Source organism: Hyaena hyaena, unplaced genomic scaffold (genome assembly GCF_003009895.1).
Source record: "Hyaena hyaena isolate Hyena2069 unplaced genomic scaffold, ASM300989v1 scaffold_294, whole genome shotgun sequence".
In the NCBI taxonomy this organism is placed as follows: domain Eukaryota; kingdom Metazoa; phylum Chordata; class Mammalia; order Carnivora; family Hyaenidae; genus Hyaena; species Hyaena hyaena.
Window position 1 is genome coordinate 611,999 of NW_024080923.1, and position 20,476 is coordinate 632,474.

General features: G+C 44.2%; 1 protein-coding gene across 1 annotated transcript in view; it reads left to right on the top strand.

Annotated features, from left to right (window-relative positions):
- The first annotated feature begins 3,334 nt into the window (after positions 1–3,334).
- Positions 3,335–20,476, top strand: part of HBP1 (HMG-box transcription factor 1) — a 30,717-nt gene continuing 13,575 nt past the window's right edge. The window contains exons 1-6 of the mRNA XM_039247216.1: positions 3,335–3,742; positions 12,947–13,130; positions 15,069–15,297; positions 18,453–18,591; positions 18,953–19,064; positions 19,155–19,267. Coding sequence (XP_039103147.1) covers positions 3,728–3,742; positions 12,947–13,130; positions 15,069–15,297; positions 18,453–18,591; positions 18,953–19,064; positions 19,155–19,267 — 792 coding nt within the window. The 5' untranslated portion in view covers positions 3,335–3,727. The remainder of the gene's footprint in view (positions 3,743–12,946; positions 13,131–15,068; positions 15,298–18,452; positions 18,592–18,952; positions 19,065–19,154; positions 19,268–20,476) is intronic.

The window sequence follows — 20,476 nt, forward strand, 5'->3', positions numbered from 1 at the left end:
TTATAAAATAGCCTTTATGGGAGGTGATCTTGCCCACCTGTCAATTAACGTAAGTGTTCTGAACACGTGCAAGGTAGGCAGGCTCTGCTTAGCTGTGACATTCTGTAGGTTAGGTGTGTGAAATGCATTTTTGACTTGACCATATTTTCAATTTATGATGGGTTTTTTGGACATAACCCCATTGTATGCTAAGGAAGATCTGTACTTGATTTGGGTGATTTCATTTCCATTTTAACAATTTGAACAGCATTATTCTCAATATGTAAGCAATGCCATGTGCTTGAACTTTTTCTTTCTTAGGTCAGCAAAGTAGTCATTGGTGTGCCAAATGTAGTGGAATTGAGGCAAATATGTTGTTTAATTCTACCCCTAAAATTAGGTAGTAAAGTAGTACTAATACTTTATAATACTACTGCTTTAGGTAGTAAAGTTACCTTTAGTTAAAGGTAGTAAAAAAAAAAAAAAGATATATCTTTTTAACAAGTTAGTACTTCGTGTTTCTTTATGAAAACACAAGTATTTTACAAACTGCTGAAAAGACATTTTGATTTTAAACAACTTGACATAGTTTGGCATAGTTTATGTGTTCTTTAATTGTATCTGTTTTAGTGAAAGAGTAGAATTTACATAAAAAGATTTTCAAGATTTTACTAGGGTTTTTTTTTTTTTTTTTACTTTGATCTTTGTTCTGTGTTATGAGTTGGCTGGTTTTGTTAGTCACAAAGAATTTATGATGATGTTCGTCTTAAATATACAAGAGGTACTACTATGGTCATTTGCTTCCCAGGAAAGTCAAAAGACGGGACTAATTGTTCACTTTAAAGGTGTAGAGATTTTTTTTTTTAAGTAGGCTTCTGGCTCATTGGAGAGCCCATCACTGGGCTTGAACTCATGACCCTGAGATCAATACCTGGGCTGAGAGATCCCGAGTTGGGCATTTAACCGACTGAGCCCTGCAGGTGCCCCAAAGGTGAAGAGATTCTAATATATTTAATCAGTTGTGACTGAAATGTCAGAATTTTAGTCCCCAGTGACTTAGACAAAAATGAAAGTATGTGAAAATATCCCATATCTTTGTAGGCTCATCAATTGGCAAAGTGGTCAACAAATAATAGGAACTAAATATTTTTGAATGAGTGAATGGAAACAAAACTTTACAAGACTATTAAAAGGTAACTGTTCATAATAATGCACAATATCGTGATTCTGAAGTTGAAATTATTCTTCCCATCAGAGTGTCCACCAATAAAAACATCTTCAGTAAAGCTTTTAGTAAGAACTTTCAAATAGAAAATCATTTATTTAGTTTATTTATTTTGACGGGGGGGGGGGGGGACAGACATACAGAAAGCACGAGCAGGGGAGGAGCAGAGAGAATCCCAAGCAAGCTCTGTGCTGTCAGCACTGAAGATGGCTAGACTCAGTCTCACAAACTGCAAGATCATGACCTGAGCCGAAATCGAGAGTCTTAACCGACTGAGCCACTTAACCAACTGAGCCAGCCAGGTGTCCCATCAGATAGAAAACCTTTTAAAGTAAGGTAAGGTTCAACTAAAAGCCGACCTCATGGATGATGAAATGAATAGGGGGGAAGGAGCGGCTCAAGCTCTTCAGAGCTCGTTTTTGGGAGAAGAAAAGCTATTGCCAGTTTCCTGGTGGAAGTAAGACAAATACTTCAAAGTTGAATTCTAACTGATTAGGTAAATTCCACGATTTTTCTTTTTGTCCAAAAAATGAAACACTGGAATGGTGTAGCAACCCTCCACTGCAAGGGAAAAAAAAAAAAAAAAAAAAAGGGAGAAAACAAAAAGGCAGGGTCATTGTCCAGTTCTTTCCTGGATGCCTCTGTTACTCTCTGGGAGGTAATACAGTCAAATCTTGTCCTTGCTCCTTAGTGAAAAACCTAGGTGTTCTGTTGACCCTTGAGTATTTTTAGGGAAGAAAGTTACTATCTGTGAATACAAGAAGGTAAATTTTTGATCATAGGGTGGAGAGAACTATTTTAAAATAATTTCACTTCAAGGCTTCCAACAGGGAACCCCTAAAAGAACTGCAAAAACTTGTTTCAACATACGAGATATTTGGGATTTCTTGATTCATTATGTAGCTTTCGGGCAGATTTAAAAATTCAAGAAATGCAGGGTGCTTGGGTGGCTCAGTCGGTTACGCCTGACTTCGGCTCAGGCCATGATCTCCCGGTTTGTGCGTTCGAGCCTGAGGGTTGGGTTCCGTGCTAAGAGCTCAGAGCCCGAAGCCTGCTTTGGATTCTGTGTCTCCCTCTCTCCCCCTCCCCCACTTGCACTCTGTGTCTCTAAGAATAAACAAACACTAAAAAAATTAAAAAAAAAAAAAACCTTCAAGAAATGAAGGGGGCCATTTAAAGGAATAATCTGTTACAGTAAGAGTTCTTTTCAAGTAGTCTGACTTAATAGATTTCTAACTAATGTAAGTCTTCCTCTTAATTTTAAGCATACATACAGTGATCTAAAGATATAAATCCTGAAGCATAGATTGAGTGATTAAGCGCGAGTCCAAAGAAACAAGACCCTAACGACGCCTTCCGACTGGATGGTAACAATTACAGACTCCACGGGCTGGGCGGGAACGACGGAGCCAGAGAAGGCCTCCTCCGCGGTGAGTCGGTGTTAGTACCTTCAGGAGGGGCTCCTAGTGGCAACACGGGGCAAAGGCTTCTTCTCTGACCGGTGGGAAGCCGTGCGGAGGAAAGCGCTGGGAAACAAAAACTTACCAGGGAACCGTGGGTGATTCACAAATTCGGTTTGGGCCACACGTTACGCCTCATTACCTTAACCCGCGCGCAAGCTGGTCAACAGGGAAGACGCGTCTCTGGGTTCCCGCCGTTTCTAAGGCGAGAGCAAGGGTCCGCCCCGACGGCCTCGCCCCCGGGGCCTGCGCTCCCCTCGGCCCGGCGCCCGGCGCGGGCGGCTCGTCGGAGCGGCCGGGGGCCCTGCCGACGCGGTGGCCGGGAGCGGGGCGCGGCGCGGGGGCCCCAGCTCTTCCCCGCGGAGCCGCGGCCGTGAGGTGTGGGCGGCCCGGCCCCGCGCGGGGCTGCGCTGCTTCCGTCTATGCAGTCACCTCCTTCCCCTCGCGCTAACACAATACCTTGGCCTCCTGCCAAACTTCGGGCAGCGAGCGACTCTGCCTGTTTGCGGCCCGAAGCGGGTGCCGCGCGAGCCCGGGGCTCACCGAGCGCTGAGGGAGGCCCAGGGGAAGGGAAGGGGCCGAAGCTTTAAAACACTCCCTTCCTCCGCGCCCTCCCTTTTGTCCCAGACACCAAAACAAACGAGCTGATACACGTGTCCCTATGACTCTTGTTTACTATCAAGACAGCGCTGCGCACGCGCCTCTGGGATGTGTAGTCCGACGTCGCTCTCGTCGGCCGTTCCCCAGAAGACTAGGGCAAGGCGGAGACTACGAACCCACAATCCACTTCGGAGGCAAAGTTTGGCTTGGGTCCCCGAAGTCTCGGCAGGTATCCAATCCGAAGCGCTCACGCTAGTGATTGACACACCGTCTTCTCCAGTAAACACAACACAAAAGTCAACACAAGCCCGCCTCCCGAGACGGACCACAGTATCACCCAATGGGAAAGGGGAACGGCCGAATGGCAGTTCCGTAGACCAATAAGAGGGCGGAGGAGCAGGGCGAAGGCTCGGCCCCCGGGGGGTTGAGGGGAGGGGGAAGACGAAGCTTGAAAGACTTGGTAATGGCGACGGGTTTGGTAAGTAGGAAAGTTTCGGTGGAGGAGTCAGCGCGGCGGCGGGAGCGGGAAGGCGCCCCGCGGAGACCGGCGGCGGCCGGGGAGGGGCTCTACGAGCCGCCGGCGGTGTTGTCGCGGCCCGGGCGCCGCGCGCCGCGGCTGCCCGCACTTCGCGGCGGGTTTGTTGTCTTCCAGGTCGGGAAGCGGTGGGGGCGGGGAAGGGAGGGGCAGGATCCCGAGGGGACCGCGCGGCCGGGCGCGCTCGGGTCCGCGCCCCCCCCCCGCGGCAGCGCCGCCCCCGCCGTGGAAGCAGTTGGCCGGCCGGGAACCGCCCGCGGCGGAGCCGCCGGCCCGGCGCCCCCGCGAGCTCCCCGGGCTTCGCGGCGGCGCGGCCCGCGGGGTCTCGGGGGCGGGGGCCGGGGGGGGGGGTCGGCGGGGTCGCGGCGCGGGGCCGGGGCGCGCGGCGGGCGGCCCGGCGGGGCGCGGAGACGGGGCGGGCCTGGGCGGGGGAAGGGGCCGACGCGGCGCGGGGCTGCCGGGGAAAGTTTGCCTCCAACTCCGCGGGTGTGGGCGGAGGGCCCGGGGGTGGCCCCGAGCGGGCGGCCGGCCGGGGGGTGGGGGCCCCAGTGCGGCGCCGCCTCCGCGGGGGCCGCGAGGGGCTCGGGCCGAGCTGGGGCGCTCGCGGAGCGGCCGGGCCCCGGGGCTCATTGTTACGCATTTCGAATGAATGGGCGCCGAGGCGCCTGCGCGGTGCGGCCGAGCCGGGGACAAACAAGCCCGGGTCCAGGCTGCGGTCACATGATGGGGGGAGGGGAGGGAGGGATGAATGGCGAAAGAGGGCGGGGGCGGGCTCGGCGGGGCGGAGCTCGCGCCTCCGGACTTTCCCCGCAGCCTCCGCACCGGGCGGCCCTCGGCTCCGGCCCCGGCCCCGGCCCCGGCCCCGGCCGCCCCGGGCCGAGTCCTCGCCGTGCGTCCCGACGGAGTTGCAGGTTTATGTCCCAGTAGCGAGCGGAGCGGGTGACCCCCAGCAGGGGTTTGGAATTAAAGTCGCCTTTTTAAGAATTAGAACAATTTTAACGTTTGTAAATACTTTTCTGCTATTTAATTATTGATAATGACCTACATTTGCGATGCATTCCTAGTACGTTGTCTTTTTTTTTTTTTTTTTTTTCTCGTTTTTTTTTTTTTTTTTTTTTTTTTTTTTTTTTTTTTTTTTTCGCTATTGCCTTTTGTTTTAGTTTGCGAACAGGGACGTGTTAGAGCGTCGTGTGTGTCCTTTCCTCGGCTTGGCTCGGTGCTTGTGGGGTGTATGTTCCGGGACCCCCTGCGGATGCCTGGAGCCTCGGGTCGCCCCGGACCCTATGCATGCTGTTTTTTGTGAGGGTTATAAATGACTGGGGCGTTGATAATAGCCGATAATAAAACAAATATTATAGTACACCGTAATAAAAGTTGTGTAAATGTCGTCTTTCTCAAAATACCTTCCTGTCCTGCACTCTTGTAATGACGTGAGATGCTGTGAGGTGCTGCCCTCGGCTTTGTGACTTCGTTTGGCAGCTGCTGACCTTCTGACTGTAGGTCGGGAGGAGGATTGTCTGCTTCCAGACCCGATTGGCCTTGGGCAACAAATCACGAGTGAAACCTTGGATAAGGGGCAACTGCTGTAACCCACTTTAAATACCTCAGGTCTTCAAGTTAGAGATCCGAATTAATTGCACATGACCTTCCCTTCTCCCTGGGCCGCGGAACAGTTTGAGCTTTCCGATTGGGGAAGGACATAGAGAAATCCATCGTACGGTATCCTTGAGGGTGGAAAGGTAAGGACTCAGGGAAGAATAGGCGTTTGAAAGTAGGAGTCTCATTTCTTTTGGTCTGTGCCTTTTTTCTCTTTTCTCAGTTCTTTTCAAAAAGAAAGTCGCATTCAGTCGTCAGTGCTGTTTTCCTCATCTGTAAGAATAACTTTGCTCACAGAGCGGTTTTGAAGTGTTTGTGAAATTAGAGGAAGTATGTCAAATGCTCTACATAGTAGGTTGGCATTTGTAAACCTAATTTCCTTCTTGTCCATTCACGGGGATTGAGCTATTCCTCTGGTCCTTTCCACCTGTCCTTTTTCTAAGATTTTGTGGATATTTATTTGCAGAAGGTTACAAAACAAAAGCAGTACAGCCTTCCCATCCCCACCCAGTAAAAATTTGTAATCTCAGAAATGGCATTTCAAAACACAGCTGCTGGAGAATTTTACTTTTCCCTTTTGAGAATCTCTGGTCTAGTTGCCAAGTTAAGTCAAATACAAGGCAAGCTATGTCAAATCCTATAACACCAAAGCAGTATGCAAAAGCATGAATGAACAATAGGGTTAGCTCTCCCAGGAGATATTTGAAAGAGGAGCTTGTTTATCAAAATGAATATCTAATTGGTGTAATGTATGTGGGGGGGAATTTTTGAGTATGGCGTCTTCTGGGATTCTTTGTATCATGGGGCCTTGCTTTCCCCAAATAGTTTGGCAGAAAAGTCTGAGATGAAAATTTACATTTGTATAGGGATTTGAATTTTGTTTTCATGTATTTTATTTTTAAAGTTTATCATTATTATTACTATTTGAGAGAGGACGCATGTGTGCAACCAGCAGAGGGGGCAGAGAGAGGAGGGGAGAGAGAGTCCCAAGCAGGCGCCACACTGTCAGCACAGAGCCTGATGTGGGGCCCTAGCCCGTGAACCGTGAGGTCATGATCTGCGCTGAAGCCTGGGGTCCGACGTCTAACCGACTGAGACACCCGGGCGCCTGTTTTCACGTCTGTTGTGTAAGTCTCCCAGTAGCCCGGTGAGCTGAGTGCAGGGGCGGGGAGGTCGCATCTAAGCGGCCTGCCCCACGGTGCATGGCAAGCAAGAGGGAGCCTTCAGTTTGTTGACTTGGGTCTGGGCCCCCATTTACTGTGCAGTAAGTAGGCTTGCAGGAGCACCACGTCGATTATCTCAAGCCCAGACTTTCTCTTTTTTAATGTTCATTTTGGGGGGAGGGGGAGGTGGGGAGGGAGAGGGAAGGGCAGAGAGAGGGTCTGAAACAGGCTCTGTGCCCACAGCATACAGCCTGATGTGGGGCTGGAACTCAGGGACCGTGAAATGACCTGAGCTGAAGTCAGTTGACTGAACTTGATAGTCAGGAGAGGTGTAAACACATGGAACTCCGATTCAGTGGTTAATCGGTCCCTTTTGTTACTGATGAGTAGCTCTGTTGTGAAATTGCAGTGTCCTTCCCCAGCTCCCGTAAGGAACGTTGTGAGGGGAATCGTGGTAGAGGGCGGGGACTAGGGGCTGGAGAGACGATAGAGGTTGCAGGAGGTGTTCGAGTACTGCCCGAGGTGAGTGGAGACCGTGCAGGGCCCGCTGGTGGCGTGGAGAAAGTCTAGCCGGGGAGGAGAAAGCCAGAAAGCTGCGCAGAGGGAAGGGGAGCACCGGACACACGCTCCCTGGGGCCGGGAGCAGCTCTGTTGCACAAGCTTGCCATGGCTCTGAGGGGGTACACGTGTAGTGTGACCTCTGAACTTCCTGACTGAGGTAAAATGAGAAAATGTTCAAGTTGGAGATGGCAGCTGGGGCTGACTTGCAGATCACATCTGCATGTGAAGTACAGCCCAGCAGGTGTTCATAAGGAGTGTAAGTCACCCTAAGATAGGTTTAGTTGTGCTGTGTACACTTAGCGAAGTTGGAAAAGTTTCTATGAGAAGACTTCAGGTCTGCTGTCAAAATTGTTAGTATTTACTGTTCAGAGAACTCAGAACGACTAGTTGCTCTCATGTCTTAGGCAGTACTCAGTAAGGAATCTGCATAGATACTACCAGTTTTCTGAGAACTTTTAAAAGGAAGCTGGGAACAGGTGGCTGACAGACAAATTGGGAATGTGAGTACACTGTTTTTAATATATTTTCCCTTCCGTGTTTGTTATGGATGTTTCTGCATATACGTATCACCTTTCAGTATGATTTGTTTTTTTATTTAAAAATTTTTTTAATTTGTATTTTTGAGAGATACAGACAGTGCAAATGGCAGAGGCAGAGAGAGAGAGAGGGAGACAGAGAGTCGCAAGCAGGCTCTGCGTTGACGTAGGGCTCGAACCCATGCAGCGGTGAGATCATGGCATGAGCCGAAACCGGGTGTCATATACTTAACCAATTGACTGAGCCACCCAGGTGCCCCCAATATGATTTTTTTTTAAAGACTCAATTTATAGTTCTGATCATGTCAGACCTCTGTTCAAAGTCTTTAGTGGTTCCCCACTGTCTGATAATCACTTATAATAATACTAGCCACTCTGCATTGAGGGTTTGATTTGTGTTACAAACTTCTATAAGCTTTTTACATCCGTTAGCTCATTGAGTTTTTATAATAACGTATGTGGGTGTTTTTATTATTTCCATTTTTATTTTCCATTTCCATATCTATGGCATAAAGATTTTATTTTATTTTATTTTTAAAATATTTATTTCTAGGAGAGAGAGAGAGACAGCGTGAGCCGGGGAGGGTCAGAGAGAGAGGGAGATACAGACTCTGAAATAGGCTGCAGGCTCTGAGCTGGCAGTCAGCACAGAGCCCGACGCGGGGCTCGAACCCACAAACCGCGAGATCATGACCTAAGCGAAAGTCGGACGCTCAACCGACGAAGCCACCCAGGCGCCCCTATGGCATAAAGATTTTAAATAGATTGCCCAGAACACATAGCCAGTAAGTAGTAAATTTGATATATAAACTCCGGTAGCCTAATTTCAGAGTCCTTACTCTTGTGTACAAAAACCCTCGAAACTAATTTTCCTAAGTTAGGATTGAAGATTCTGACAGTCTACCTTTGTAGCTTTAGTATCCATGACTACAAGACACACAAGGCCATTCTATCTTCTGGTGATCCTGGATTCTGTGTTGTTTTGATTTCATCCATTACTTTGAACACACTGCAAGTGTACTCATATAAGTTTCTCTCATTGGAAGATTTTCCTTCCTTCCATTTTACCCATTCATCGCCAAGCCCAGCTGTTAGAACTGTGGTCATTTGCTTATTTCTTTCCACTAAAGCACAGATTTCTTGAGATTCGAGATAAATTGTTCATCATTGAGGTCCAACATTGCAACCCGTAAAGTGCCTTGTACATAATGTGTATTAAGTAAATGAATATATATGTCTATTTAAGTGAAAAGGAACTTGGCAATCATTTTTAGACCACTGGTTTTCATAATGCACTTGGTGTTGTTTGGAAAGCAAACAAATAAAAAGCAGCCCACAAGGTTACCCCAGACCACATAAATCATCTCTGGAGGTGGGGCCTGGGCATCATTTTGTTTAAAGGACACATAATCATATGCTTGCGAATCACTGATCAAACTTAAAGACTGCTTGATTTTTGCAGTGAGAAGTGGAGGTTCAGAATAATGAGTTCGCCAGTTATGCTTGAGAAATCACATTGTGTTACTAACTGCATCTCTTGTGTAGCCACTAATTTTGTAGGAGATTATTTGTTGTACTTCAGCAGTTTTGCTGTTAACTATATAATAAGACTGTGACTAATTAGTACATAATAGATTGTACTGAGCTGCAAAAGTGTTTATTTCCTAAATGCTTTGGACATCTTTTAGTTTATTTTTTTACTTTTTAAAAATAAAAAAAAATTTTTTTGATGTTTATTCATTTTTGAGAGAAAGAGACACAGTGTGAGCGGGGAAGGGGTAGAGAGAGAGGGAGACACAGAACCTGAAAAGCAGCCTCCAGGCTCTGAGCTGTCAGCACAGAGCCTGACACAGGGCTTGAACTCAAGAACCATGAGATCACGACCTGAGCTAAAGTCAGATGCTCAACCCACTGAGCCACCCAGGCGCCTCATGCCTTGGACATCTTTTAGATAGATAAACTGAAATAATGGTATGATCCCTGATTTTTGAGATGGTGTTGGGATGGAAATATCATATTTCCTTTTGAGGAAATTACCGAAGCTGAATAACTAGCTGTCTCCTCTGTCATTGACTGTTTTCAGTAACTGTTTTATTTGTTTTTAACTTTTTTTCCTTTTAATATTTATATTTATTTCTAGGAGAGAGAGAGAGAGAGACAGCGTGAGCAGGGGAGGGTCAGAGAGAGAGGGATATACAGACACCGAAACAGGCTCCAGGCTCTGAGCTGGCAGTCAGCACAGAGCTCGACGCGGGGCTCGAACCCACGAACCGCGAGATCATGACCTAAGCGAAAGTCGGATGCTCAACCGACTAAGCCACCCAGGCGCCCCTGTTTTTAACTTTTTAATGTTTATTTTTGAGAGACCGACAGAGTGCGAGTGGGGGAGGGGTAAAGAGAGGGAGACACAGAATCCAAAGCAAGCTCCAGGCTCTGAACTAGCTGTCAGCACAGAGCCCAATGCAGGGCTCACACTCACAAACGTTGAGATCATGACCTGAGCCGAAGTCAGATGCTTAATTAACCAACTGAGCCACCCAGATGCCCCAGTAATGGTTCTGTTTAAACAGTAAGTGCCCAGAGTATGTGTGGTGGTGCTTGTGTCAGTCTAGGGATAAAACATTTTGTGAACAAGTCATTTACATTTCTTCTACTCAGTTTGTTTTACCTCGTCCTCACAGTCGCTCTAGCAGGAAAGCCAAGCAGCTAGCATTAGTCCTGTTTTACAGATGAAGATCCCAAACTAGTAGAAGCTCAGTCACTCGGGTCATGTATTTAGTTCAAGCTGGAATCGAAACCCATGATTCCTTACATCTAACCCAGTGCCCTCCTCACTACTCTGTAGAACAGCTTTGTGTTGAGTAAGGGTGCCCAGATCTGGGTCATCTTTTTTTTTTTTTTTTTCTGAGAGAGAGATAGTGTGAGCAGGGGAGGGTCAGAGAGAGAGGGAGACACAGAATCTGAAACAGGCTCTAGGCTCTGAGCTGTCAGCACAGAGACTGACACGGGGCTCAAACCCACGAACCGTGAGATCATGACCTGAGCCGAAGTCGGCTGCCCAACCGACTGAGCCACCCAGGCGCCCCTGATCTGGGTCATCTTTGAGGAGTTCAGGCAGAAAGCACCTGAAGTAGAATGTTAGAAATAAAGTACAGCAACAGGAAGTTTGGCTACATGTGTCAGGAACCTGAAGATGTTTAATTGCCATTCACCTACTAATGTGTCTTTGGAAATCTAAAATAATCGGATATAGGCAGATTTTTTTTTTTTTTTTTTAAAGAATGTAAACTGTTACGAGTGAAGAAACGGAACAGCATGTTCAACAGTAGGAGGGATAAGGGAATTTTGGTATATCCTTATGATGTGTATTATATAACTGTTTAAAGTAGTAAGAAAAATTAGTGACAGAAAAATGCTATGAACTTACACTAAGGGGAAAGGTGTCAATTATAAATAATACACAGTATGAAGGAAAATAAAATATACGATGATAGGTATCTGCATGAAAAATGTTAGCAGTATATAAATCTGGCTGGTGGGATTAGAAGTCACTTCCTTTTTTTAAAAAAAATGCTTTTTTCACCCCCCCATTGACTATATATTTTATAGTTACGAAAACTTACGTTATAATAAAAAGATTATGAAAAAGCCTTTGTAGAAAAAAATTTGCCAGTATTGCTAGTGTTTCATGGTGATTATGTCATGGCTTAGAAAGCTCTAGTATAAATACTAAGCAGTTAACATGTTTTCACTGCATTTTTGATCGGCCTACGCTAGGGTACCAGACTTCTAGTGACTTCAAATTGCAGTATATTTTATTGTCTTATTTTTAGGAAAAACTTATGTCCTGTTAGATTTTTTTTGGTGTATATCTCATATTAGCACATTAGAACTTCTTAAAAAAATGAGATTTGGAGTAAATCTTGAGCAATCAGGAAATCTTCCTGTTGCTGTCACCCTTGTTAAATAACCAATTTGATCACTGTCCAGAGGCAGAGTGTAAAAGGTATAACCATACTTTATGACAAAATTTAGATGGTAGACTTTGCTAGAAATTATTTATGTATATTACGCTTGTTGTTTTCTTCCATATGCTAACTTTGTGGGCCTAAGATGAAGACAGATTTACTATCTGTTTAAATTTCCCATTGGGACGCCTGGGTGGCTTAGTCGGTTAGGCGTCCGACTTTCGCTTAGGTCATGATCTCGCGGTTCGTGGGTTCGCGAGATCCCGACCCCACGTCGGGATCTGTGCTGACTGCCAGCTCAGAGCCTGCAGCCTGTTTCAGAGTCTGTGTCTCCCTCTCTCTGACCCTCCCCTGCTCAAGCTGTCTCTCTCTCTCTTTCCTAGAAATAAACATTAAAAAAAAATTTAAATTTCCCGTGATTATTATTCATCTTTTTAGAAATAATATGCTATTCAGAAGGATAGGTATCTTTATTATGACTAAGTATCTAGTTTTCATGAAGAAAACAGCATTTCGGGGTGCCTGGGTGGCCCAGTTGGTTAAGCGTCTGGCTCTTGATTTCGGCTTAGGTCACGATCTCACAGTTTCATGAGTTCAAGCTCCACATTGGGTTCTGTGCACTGACTGCGTGGAGCCTGCTTAGGATTCTTCCTCCCTCCCCCATCTGCCCCTCCCCTGCTTGCATCCTCTCTGGCTCTCTCAAAATAAACAAACAAATTTAAAAGAAAAAAACCCATAGTATTTTAATTTTTTTTGAGAAGTATAACCCATGACCATTTTAAGAAATTGTTTCTTCAGGGTTCTTCAGAGAATGCAGTTTTAAGTGTGTTAAACAAACATGTTTACTTTCAGAGATGAGAAAACAACACTGTAGGTAAATAGAGAAATTGAAGTAGAATCTTCAGAAAATGAAAAAGAAATAGAATATTCTTTCAGTCTTTTTTAATTGAGGAAAGTTTCATTTTCTTTTAAATTTGAAGATATAAGTTGAAGAAATGGTTTTGTCAGTCTCTGTATTTGGGTCTCAGAATTACTAGATTAAAGAAGTAAAAGTATAACGGGGCTGTTAGTCTTTTAAAGAAAAGACTTTTATAAATTCAAATGTGAATCCTTTGGGGTTTGGGTGCAGTGTAGTGCTGACTACATGGTCATAGCCCAAGAAATCCGGAGTCTGCCTGGTCTGGGGGATGTGAGTGGGGACATGGAGCGTAGTTTATGATTACGCGAAAGATGCAACATTAGGGTTCTCTGATGGATTTTATACTTCCACAGTCTCCAGATCACATGATGTGACATTCTTTTCTTTGTTGTTGTTATTTGAAGTCGGAGCACCATAACATGGTGTGGGAAGTGAAGACAAATCCGATGCCTAATGCAGTACAGAAGCTCCTGCTGGTGATGGACAAGAGACCTTCAGGAATGAGTGACTCACTCGAGCTGCTGCAGTGTACTGAGAACTTGCCATCCTCCCCCGGGTACAACTCCTGTGATGAGCACATGGAGCTTGGTAAGCAAAAGTCACAGCGTTGTAGGAATCTGAGATTCATACTTTTATGGTTAGCCAGCTTCTCCACCTGCCTTCAACTGCTTACAAGTCCCTCAAGTTTTTGTACCTTGGAGTTTTTGGTGCTCTCTTGTTATTGCTCATAGGATTTTATTTAAAACCAACATAACTTTGGGCTGTTCCTGGTTATCATAGGGCCTCATTTACAAAATATCAAACAAAACTGCTGCTGTGGGTAAAGGTTGGGCTGTTAAACACCTCTGGAAAATCCTGCGTGTGGCTCATGTTCCTTTTGAATTGTCCCTGTGAGCCAGCTGGTGTATTGGTCTGCTGGGGAAATCACAGTGGTCTGACCTTCGAGTTTATCACTGCTGCCGAGCTGTGCCCGGGAGGTGCGGCCTGCAGAAGTGTGCGGGTTTGGTGACGGAGGATTTGGGATGGTAGTGCTACGAAGAAGTTGGTGTTGACAGTAAACATCCAGTGAGTGACTGGGGCCTGCCGCCCTGTTGTTCAGTTTGGCTTTTCCTCTGTCCAAAAAACCCCTGAGAAGCTTTGATGATCTGCAAATGTAACTGTGTCATGTGCTGACACACAGGAGATGCTCCTTGGGAATTGGGAGATCTTGACGGTCTTGGGACATAACCTGCTTGAACGCCAAGGGGTTCCTGGGCCCCGGTATTTGTAGCCTTGGTGGGTGCTGGTGAGCAGGGAGCACCGGTTTATTCAGGCAGTTGATGCTTCACTGTTAACAGTTTAGTCTCAGGGGGAAGTCAGAGGTCAGGGCCCAGGGTTGTCAAAAACTCGGATCACTCCTCATGACTTCAGTTCGAAAGTAGTTAATTTCCTGAACTGGAAAGACTGATGAGCCTGTGGCACACTGCAAATAAGTGATGGTCGAGAAGGTTGTTGGCTGCGAGTGAAGAGAGGTAGCTACGCCAGTGAGACCTTTAACAGGGGGCGTTTCTTAAGTTGGTATGATCTTTTCTGGCTGCTCAGTGAAAGGGGGAGGCCTTCGAGTAGGTTTTCTGAGTGGATATCCTGAGTCAGTACTTCTCAATTAAGACATCTTAGCTTTAATAGGCTGTTCTGAGATGTCTGCCTGAGTAGCGCTTGCCTATACATGTGTTCTTCCTAACAGTTTAGGAGGACTCCCGACTTCTAGAAGACTTTCCTGACTGATATATTGAAGGGACCCCGGGATCTGTAGTATGTTGTAGGTGTGTGTTTCATAAAGATTTTTGAAGGCCTGCAAGATGCTTTTTCTCTCTTCCTTGTTCTTTTTTTTTATAAAAAATTGTTTTTGGAATTTGGTCTTTCTTGGTGTTCATATCTGTGGTGTGTATATGGGCCTTGGGAACACACTTTTAGGGAAAAAAACCCAACATATTATTGAGTTTAGAATTTTTCAGTCAAAAGAAATAATAGGTAGTAGATAAAGTTGGATAAGTAGTACCTAAACCCTATAATACAATGTTAATCTCATCTTTGAAAATTGTCCTCAATATTGCAGTAATCTTCTATAACTGGGTAATGAGGTATATGAATAAGTATATATGATATGTATTTTTCCTCATTAAACACATTAACATAAAAATGTCTCGGTATATGGATTAATCCCAGGTAAGCTATAAAAAAAAATCAAAACATATACCTCATTTTCCCAGTCTGTGAAAGGTTGTGGTAATCACAAGTCATTAATACATTTATTTATATTTGTTAACTCTCTCTTTCCATCAGGCTGTATTGATGCTTGAATGTATAAAATGCTATTTTTTAATGACATTTTTAATGAAACTTGTTCATTGAAGAAAACATTTCAAATTTATACTTCTCACAAAATTAAATAGCCAAATTTAAGGACTTCTCTTCCAACTGTAATTATAATATTGTTCCCTGTGTTAGTAATTTCCTTTTTATAACTTCGAGTGTGCTTATTTGCAGATGACCTTCCTGAACTTCAGGCTGTTCAAAGTGACCCTACCCAGTCTGCCATATACCAGCTAAGTTCAGATGTTTCACATCAAGAGTATCCAAGACCATCTTGGAACCAAAATACCTCAGACATATCAGAAAATACTTATGGTGAAAATGAGGTGGATTGGCTAACAGAATTAGCGAATATTGCCACCAGTCCACAAAGTCCACTTATGCAGTGCTCATTCTACAACAGGTGGGAGTGCTGGGTGTATTTTTATCGAAAACTGCTATCATTATATAAAGAGCTACTTATTTCTTTTCTAATTTTAAAAGTAATAATGTTATTACCCATCTAATGAATGGTTTACTGAATTTAAAATTCAGGTCCTTAGAACTGAGCACATTGTTTTATGATTGCAGAGCTATTTCACCTAATATCATGATTTCATACTTTGAGAAGTAGGAAAAGTAATATGAGGAGAACCCGGGTGGCTCAGTCAGTTGAGCTCCTGACTTCCGTTCAAGTCCTGAGCTCACGGCTCATGAGTTCGAGCCCCGCGTTGGGCTCTACACTGACTTTGTATCCTCTCTCTCCCTTTCTTTCTGCACCCCCTCCCCCAAAGTAAATAAACATTAAAAAAAAATGATCGAAGAGTCAGAAATATTTGTAAATGTTTTAAAGTCCTCAAAAAAGTAAATCACACCAAGAAATACTTTTATTGTATATTTATACTTAGAGAAATGAAAATTATACTTGTCTAAAGAACCATGATTATAATAAACATTCTGTTTTAAAATTTTATCAACCTTGAGTTTGGTTCATTTTGGTCTAGGTTTATTTTCTTCCACAGTATAAGTGGCCTTCTGTTATTTACCTGTTTGTGAAAACTAAAATTGCTAATATTAAATTCTCAAACTTAATAATAGTGGACTCCCGTTGGTAAAAACCACTTTTTCATGTACTCAGACCAGAGGACCAGAGTTTCCGCAAATGAGTTGCTGTGTTGTGAAACTATGGAAGCTTCAAACTAAAACTTTTGGAGACCTAAGTGGATAATATTGCATTAATTATCCCTGAAATTAGGAAGTTTTCTGTGTAAAACGACCTAGATAAACACAGTGGTTTGTAGGGGAGAGAAGTGCTCAGATTTGAACTCACATGGGTAGATGGACCATAGTCTACACAAGATGTGTAGGAATATCTGAATTTTGGTAGTGCTTCTACCTTACTGTAATTCTTTGCTAAAGAATAAACTTTTCATGTGTGAAGCCCTGGTTTTTGCAGTACATTAAACTATGCTGTTTTTCTTCTGTTCAGCGGGATATTGGTCTTGATTAGGGCGAATTCAGTTTTGTTAACAAAAGTTTTCAATTTAATTCCATTGAAATTTCCCAGAAAGAAAAAATAGTAAAAAAGCTAAAAATTTGTTGACAGTTATAAAAAACAAACTGTGATTTTCCCATCGGGCTTACTTTTTCCTAGTTTAGAGATACCACTTCTTTTAATAGAAAACTTATGAGAATTAATAATACAGTTCATGGAAAGTTGAGTAAACTCTTAAGGAAGGTAATCAATATAAATAAAAACGTAAGTTAAGGAGTGTTTTCCTTAAGATACAAATTTATTCTTTGCAGGGTTTTTCTTTTATTTTTTAATGTTTATTTTTGAGAGAGAGAGAGAGAGAGAGAGAGAGAGAGATCATGAGTGGGGGAGGGGCAGAGAGAGAGGGAGACACAGAATCTGAAGCAGCTCCAGGCTCCGAGCTGTCAGCACAGAGCCCGACGCGGGGTTCGAACCCATGAACCGTGAGACCATGACTTGAGCCGAAGTCGGACGCTTAACCGTCTGAGCCCCCAGGGGCCCCCCTCTGCAGTGTCTTCTCTGCTTCCCTTCTTCCTAGGGAACAAGGCCGAGAGTCACGCACTGCTGTCTCACCTGACTTCTAACACTGCTAGTGGCTGATCATTTCCTTCTTACAGCACGTTAAACTGTGTTAGTTCCTGAGCTTTTGGTGTCTGGAGTCTTAACTGTACAGTACCAAGGGGGTGAGGACAGGTAAAACTTACATTACTGCTGCATAGATAGAGGGATGGAGAGACCTTGTTGGGGTTTTACACACACGTGGCCTGTTAATTCGTACAGAACATTTAGGCCACGTAGATTTCAGAAAGTTGCACCGTTACTTCTCTTTAAATGGTTCAACAGAAGGACTGATAAACCCGTTTTATTAGTCACGAAGGCAGGATATACTTGATGAATTTAGCAGTTTGGCCATCCTTTAATACTTCATAAAGATCTAAATGTTTAATAAAAGGAAGAAATGGGGCAAAGATGAAACATTAAGTATTTGCTGTTTGGGATCCAAATTGATTGGAGAGTGTGCTAAAATGCTTGGAAGTTTGAGGGGTTTTTATTTAAGAAGTGGTAGGAACACAAAGGCAAAGTATAGTTTTATGGACTTTTATTCCAAAGTAACTTCTGCAAGGGTACGATGAAACAGCGGTAGTGAGGGTAAAATACAAATTGAGGGGCTAATGAAACTTCTCCGTGAATAAGGGAAAAATCCAAAAGGAAGATGGCTCTCCCCTCCTTCACAGAGGCTTAGTCCAGACCTGCGTATATTTCTTTCTGTTAAGGACCAGATTCCTCTCGGGCGTCTCTGAGAACTGTCCTGACTGAGGACCGCTGGGGCTGGTTGGGCTCCCTAAGACCTTGCAGTCTTTGTCTCTGCTGCTTTCCAGACTCCCGAGCACAGTGCACGTGCTGGGCGCCCTCACTGGGGGTGCTGCTTTTACTGTTACCCCTCCAGGGAACAGTTGACTTTTATCAAAGGTGGTTCTCTTGGAAAATAACTAGCCTTATGAGTAGACGGTTTTCGAGAAGCATGTATCAAGAAATAGGAAGAAGTGTCCAGTTGCAGGAAGTTGCAGATAGGCTGCTTTCTGCTAGAATAAGCTTAAGCGTTGTAATGCTTCAGGGAGTTCATTTTATCTGCTCAGTGACAGGGGGTTGGCAGGTGGAGGGTTCAGTGTCAGTCACCTTAGGCTGAGATGCCCTGTTGATCCTGCAGCAAAGCAGAATTCTGAGAGAAGTGGACAGGGAGCCTGCATGTTATCTTTCATGTCTGTATGTACTTGCTGATACAAAAATGGATGGATAAGTGAAAGTAATTTGGAATTTAAAATACAGGGATAAATATGAAAAAAGAACAGTATTTAAAATGCATGAAGAGGGCCTGGGTAAGAAGCTAAGGAACTGAATGAAATCCTGATGTCTTTACTAGTGTTTTCCGTAGGTGTCTTCTATGTGATAACATTGGTATTACGAGTATGAAGTTCTTTTCATCAAAAGGAAAGATCTGCTTTAAGTACCTATGCTTTATGGTTAAAACTGCTTCCTTATTTTAGATCATCTCCTGTACACATCATAGCTACTAGCAAAAGTTTACATTCCTATGCGCGCCCTCCACCGGTGCCCTCCTCGAAGAGCGAGCCCGTTTTCCCTCATCATCACTGGAAGGAGGAAACCCCAGTCAGACACGAAAGGGTGAGTTTATTCATGAGATCAAACTTTACGAAGTTGGCACAGCACTGAAACATGTTGACTTTCCTTTTCTGTGAAGTCCTTTTGAAGCACATGCAGATGGGAAATTGTCTCATTGCTCTGCTGGTGATCTGGCTTAGATTTTATGTACAGGTCTGTTAACTGTTAGTGTGGTTTGTTACCATTGGGAACATGCATTTAACTAAAACTTCCAGAAACTTCAGCTTTCAAAGGCATATTTTTCCCAAGTTTACAAGTGTTTCAGTTATCCACTAATGAGAAAGAGAGCCTGAAACCTTGACATAAAGACAGATATTAACAAAATGTTACAAAATAAAAAAGTTTCTAATATTTTTCTCCATAGGCAAACAGTGAGTCAGAATCTGGCATTTTCTGCATGTCCTCCCTCTCAGATGATGATGATTTGGGATGGTGCAATTCTTGGCCTTCAACTGCTTGGCACTGTTTCTTGAAAGGTAAAAAAAAAAAAAAAATGAATTTTTGCAGCTTACTTATGTAGCACGCAAGTCACATACCTAATCTTTGTTTTTCTACTTAAACTTCAGGCACACGACTGTGCTTTCATAAGGGAAGCAAAAAGGAATGGCAGGATGTTGAAGATTTTGCTAGAACCGAAGGCTGCGATAATGAGGAAGATCTCCAAGTGGGCACTCACAAGGTTGTTTTAAAATTCGTAACACTTTTCCCACATCTTTCAGAAGGAAACAGAGGCTTATTATTAATCGATAGGGAGATCCTCCATTTACTTTCATATTTAAGTGACATCTTAGGTTTCAGGTGGAGGTTTTGTGACTGTGTTACTGCTTAGCTGGATGGAGGGCAGCAGTGCTCTAGGTTTACCTTTGTAATTATGCTTTCTTAGATGGGAAAAAGATGTATTCCTTAGCGCTTTGTATACATTTTATGTTGGGGGAAACGAAACTGGCATTTAAAATACAGTGAACATGGGTGCTTGGGTGGCTCAGTTGGTTAAGTGTCCAACTTCAGCTTAGGTCATGATCTCACGGTTTGTGAGTTTGAACCCATTTTCGGGCTCTGTGCTAACAGCAAGCTCAGAGCCTGGAGCCTGCTTCAGATTCTGTCTCCCTCTCTCTCTGACCCCCCCCCCCCCCCCCCCCCCCCCCGTCTCTCTCTCTCTCAAAAATAAACATTAAAAAAATTAAAATACAATGAACAAATGAATGAAGGCTTTTTATCTTAGGTAATGTACAAAGTGGTTAATTCCCAAATGGATAATTGAGAGTTGATTATATGAAGTTACTTTTTAAATGACCCCATAAAACATTGGCAGTTTTTTAGTTGATAAGCAGAAGTAGTCGTTAGGATAAATGTTGGTTGATACCTTTAAAATCTTAATCTTTGAAATCTTTTAATTTCTCCATCTCCACTGTGGGCAGGGGAATTAGGCATGTGAAGTGTGCTTGTTTAAAGTTCCTGTTTTGATCCTGCTGTTGTTACTAATTATTGAGTCTCTGGTCTTGGAGTTAGGAAGCCTGGCTTCTTTCTGGTTCTCCAGCAACCGTCTGTGTGACTGATGCTGGCAGACTCTCGTCCCCACTATGTGTGGGCTCCCTGACCTGAAAATAGGATTGGATTGGTTTTGAGATCTTGTACCTCTAAGAATGCGAAGATCCTGTAATGTGGTCACAGATGACACGGCTGTGGCCTCCCCTGCATGCTGGACACCCGCACATGAGTCACAGTCCATTCTTCCTGCTCTGCTTATTCGTATAACCAAGCCTGGACTCACCTTTTCTTCCCCTTCCTGGCTTGCTTCTCCCTTCTGTTCAAGGTGTTGCTAGCCTTCTTGATTGACAGATTGAAAACCCAGAAGCGGACCGTCCCCCTCCCCCTTTCATACTCAGTG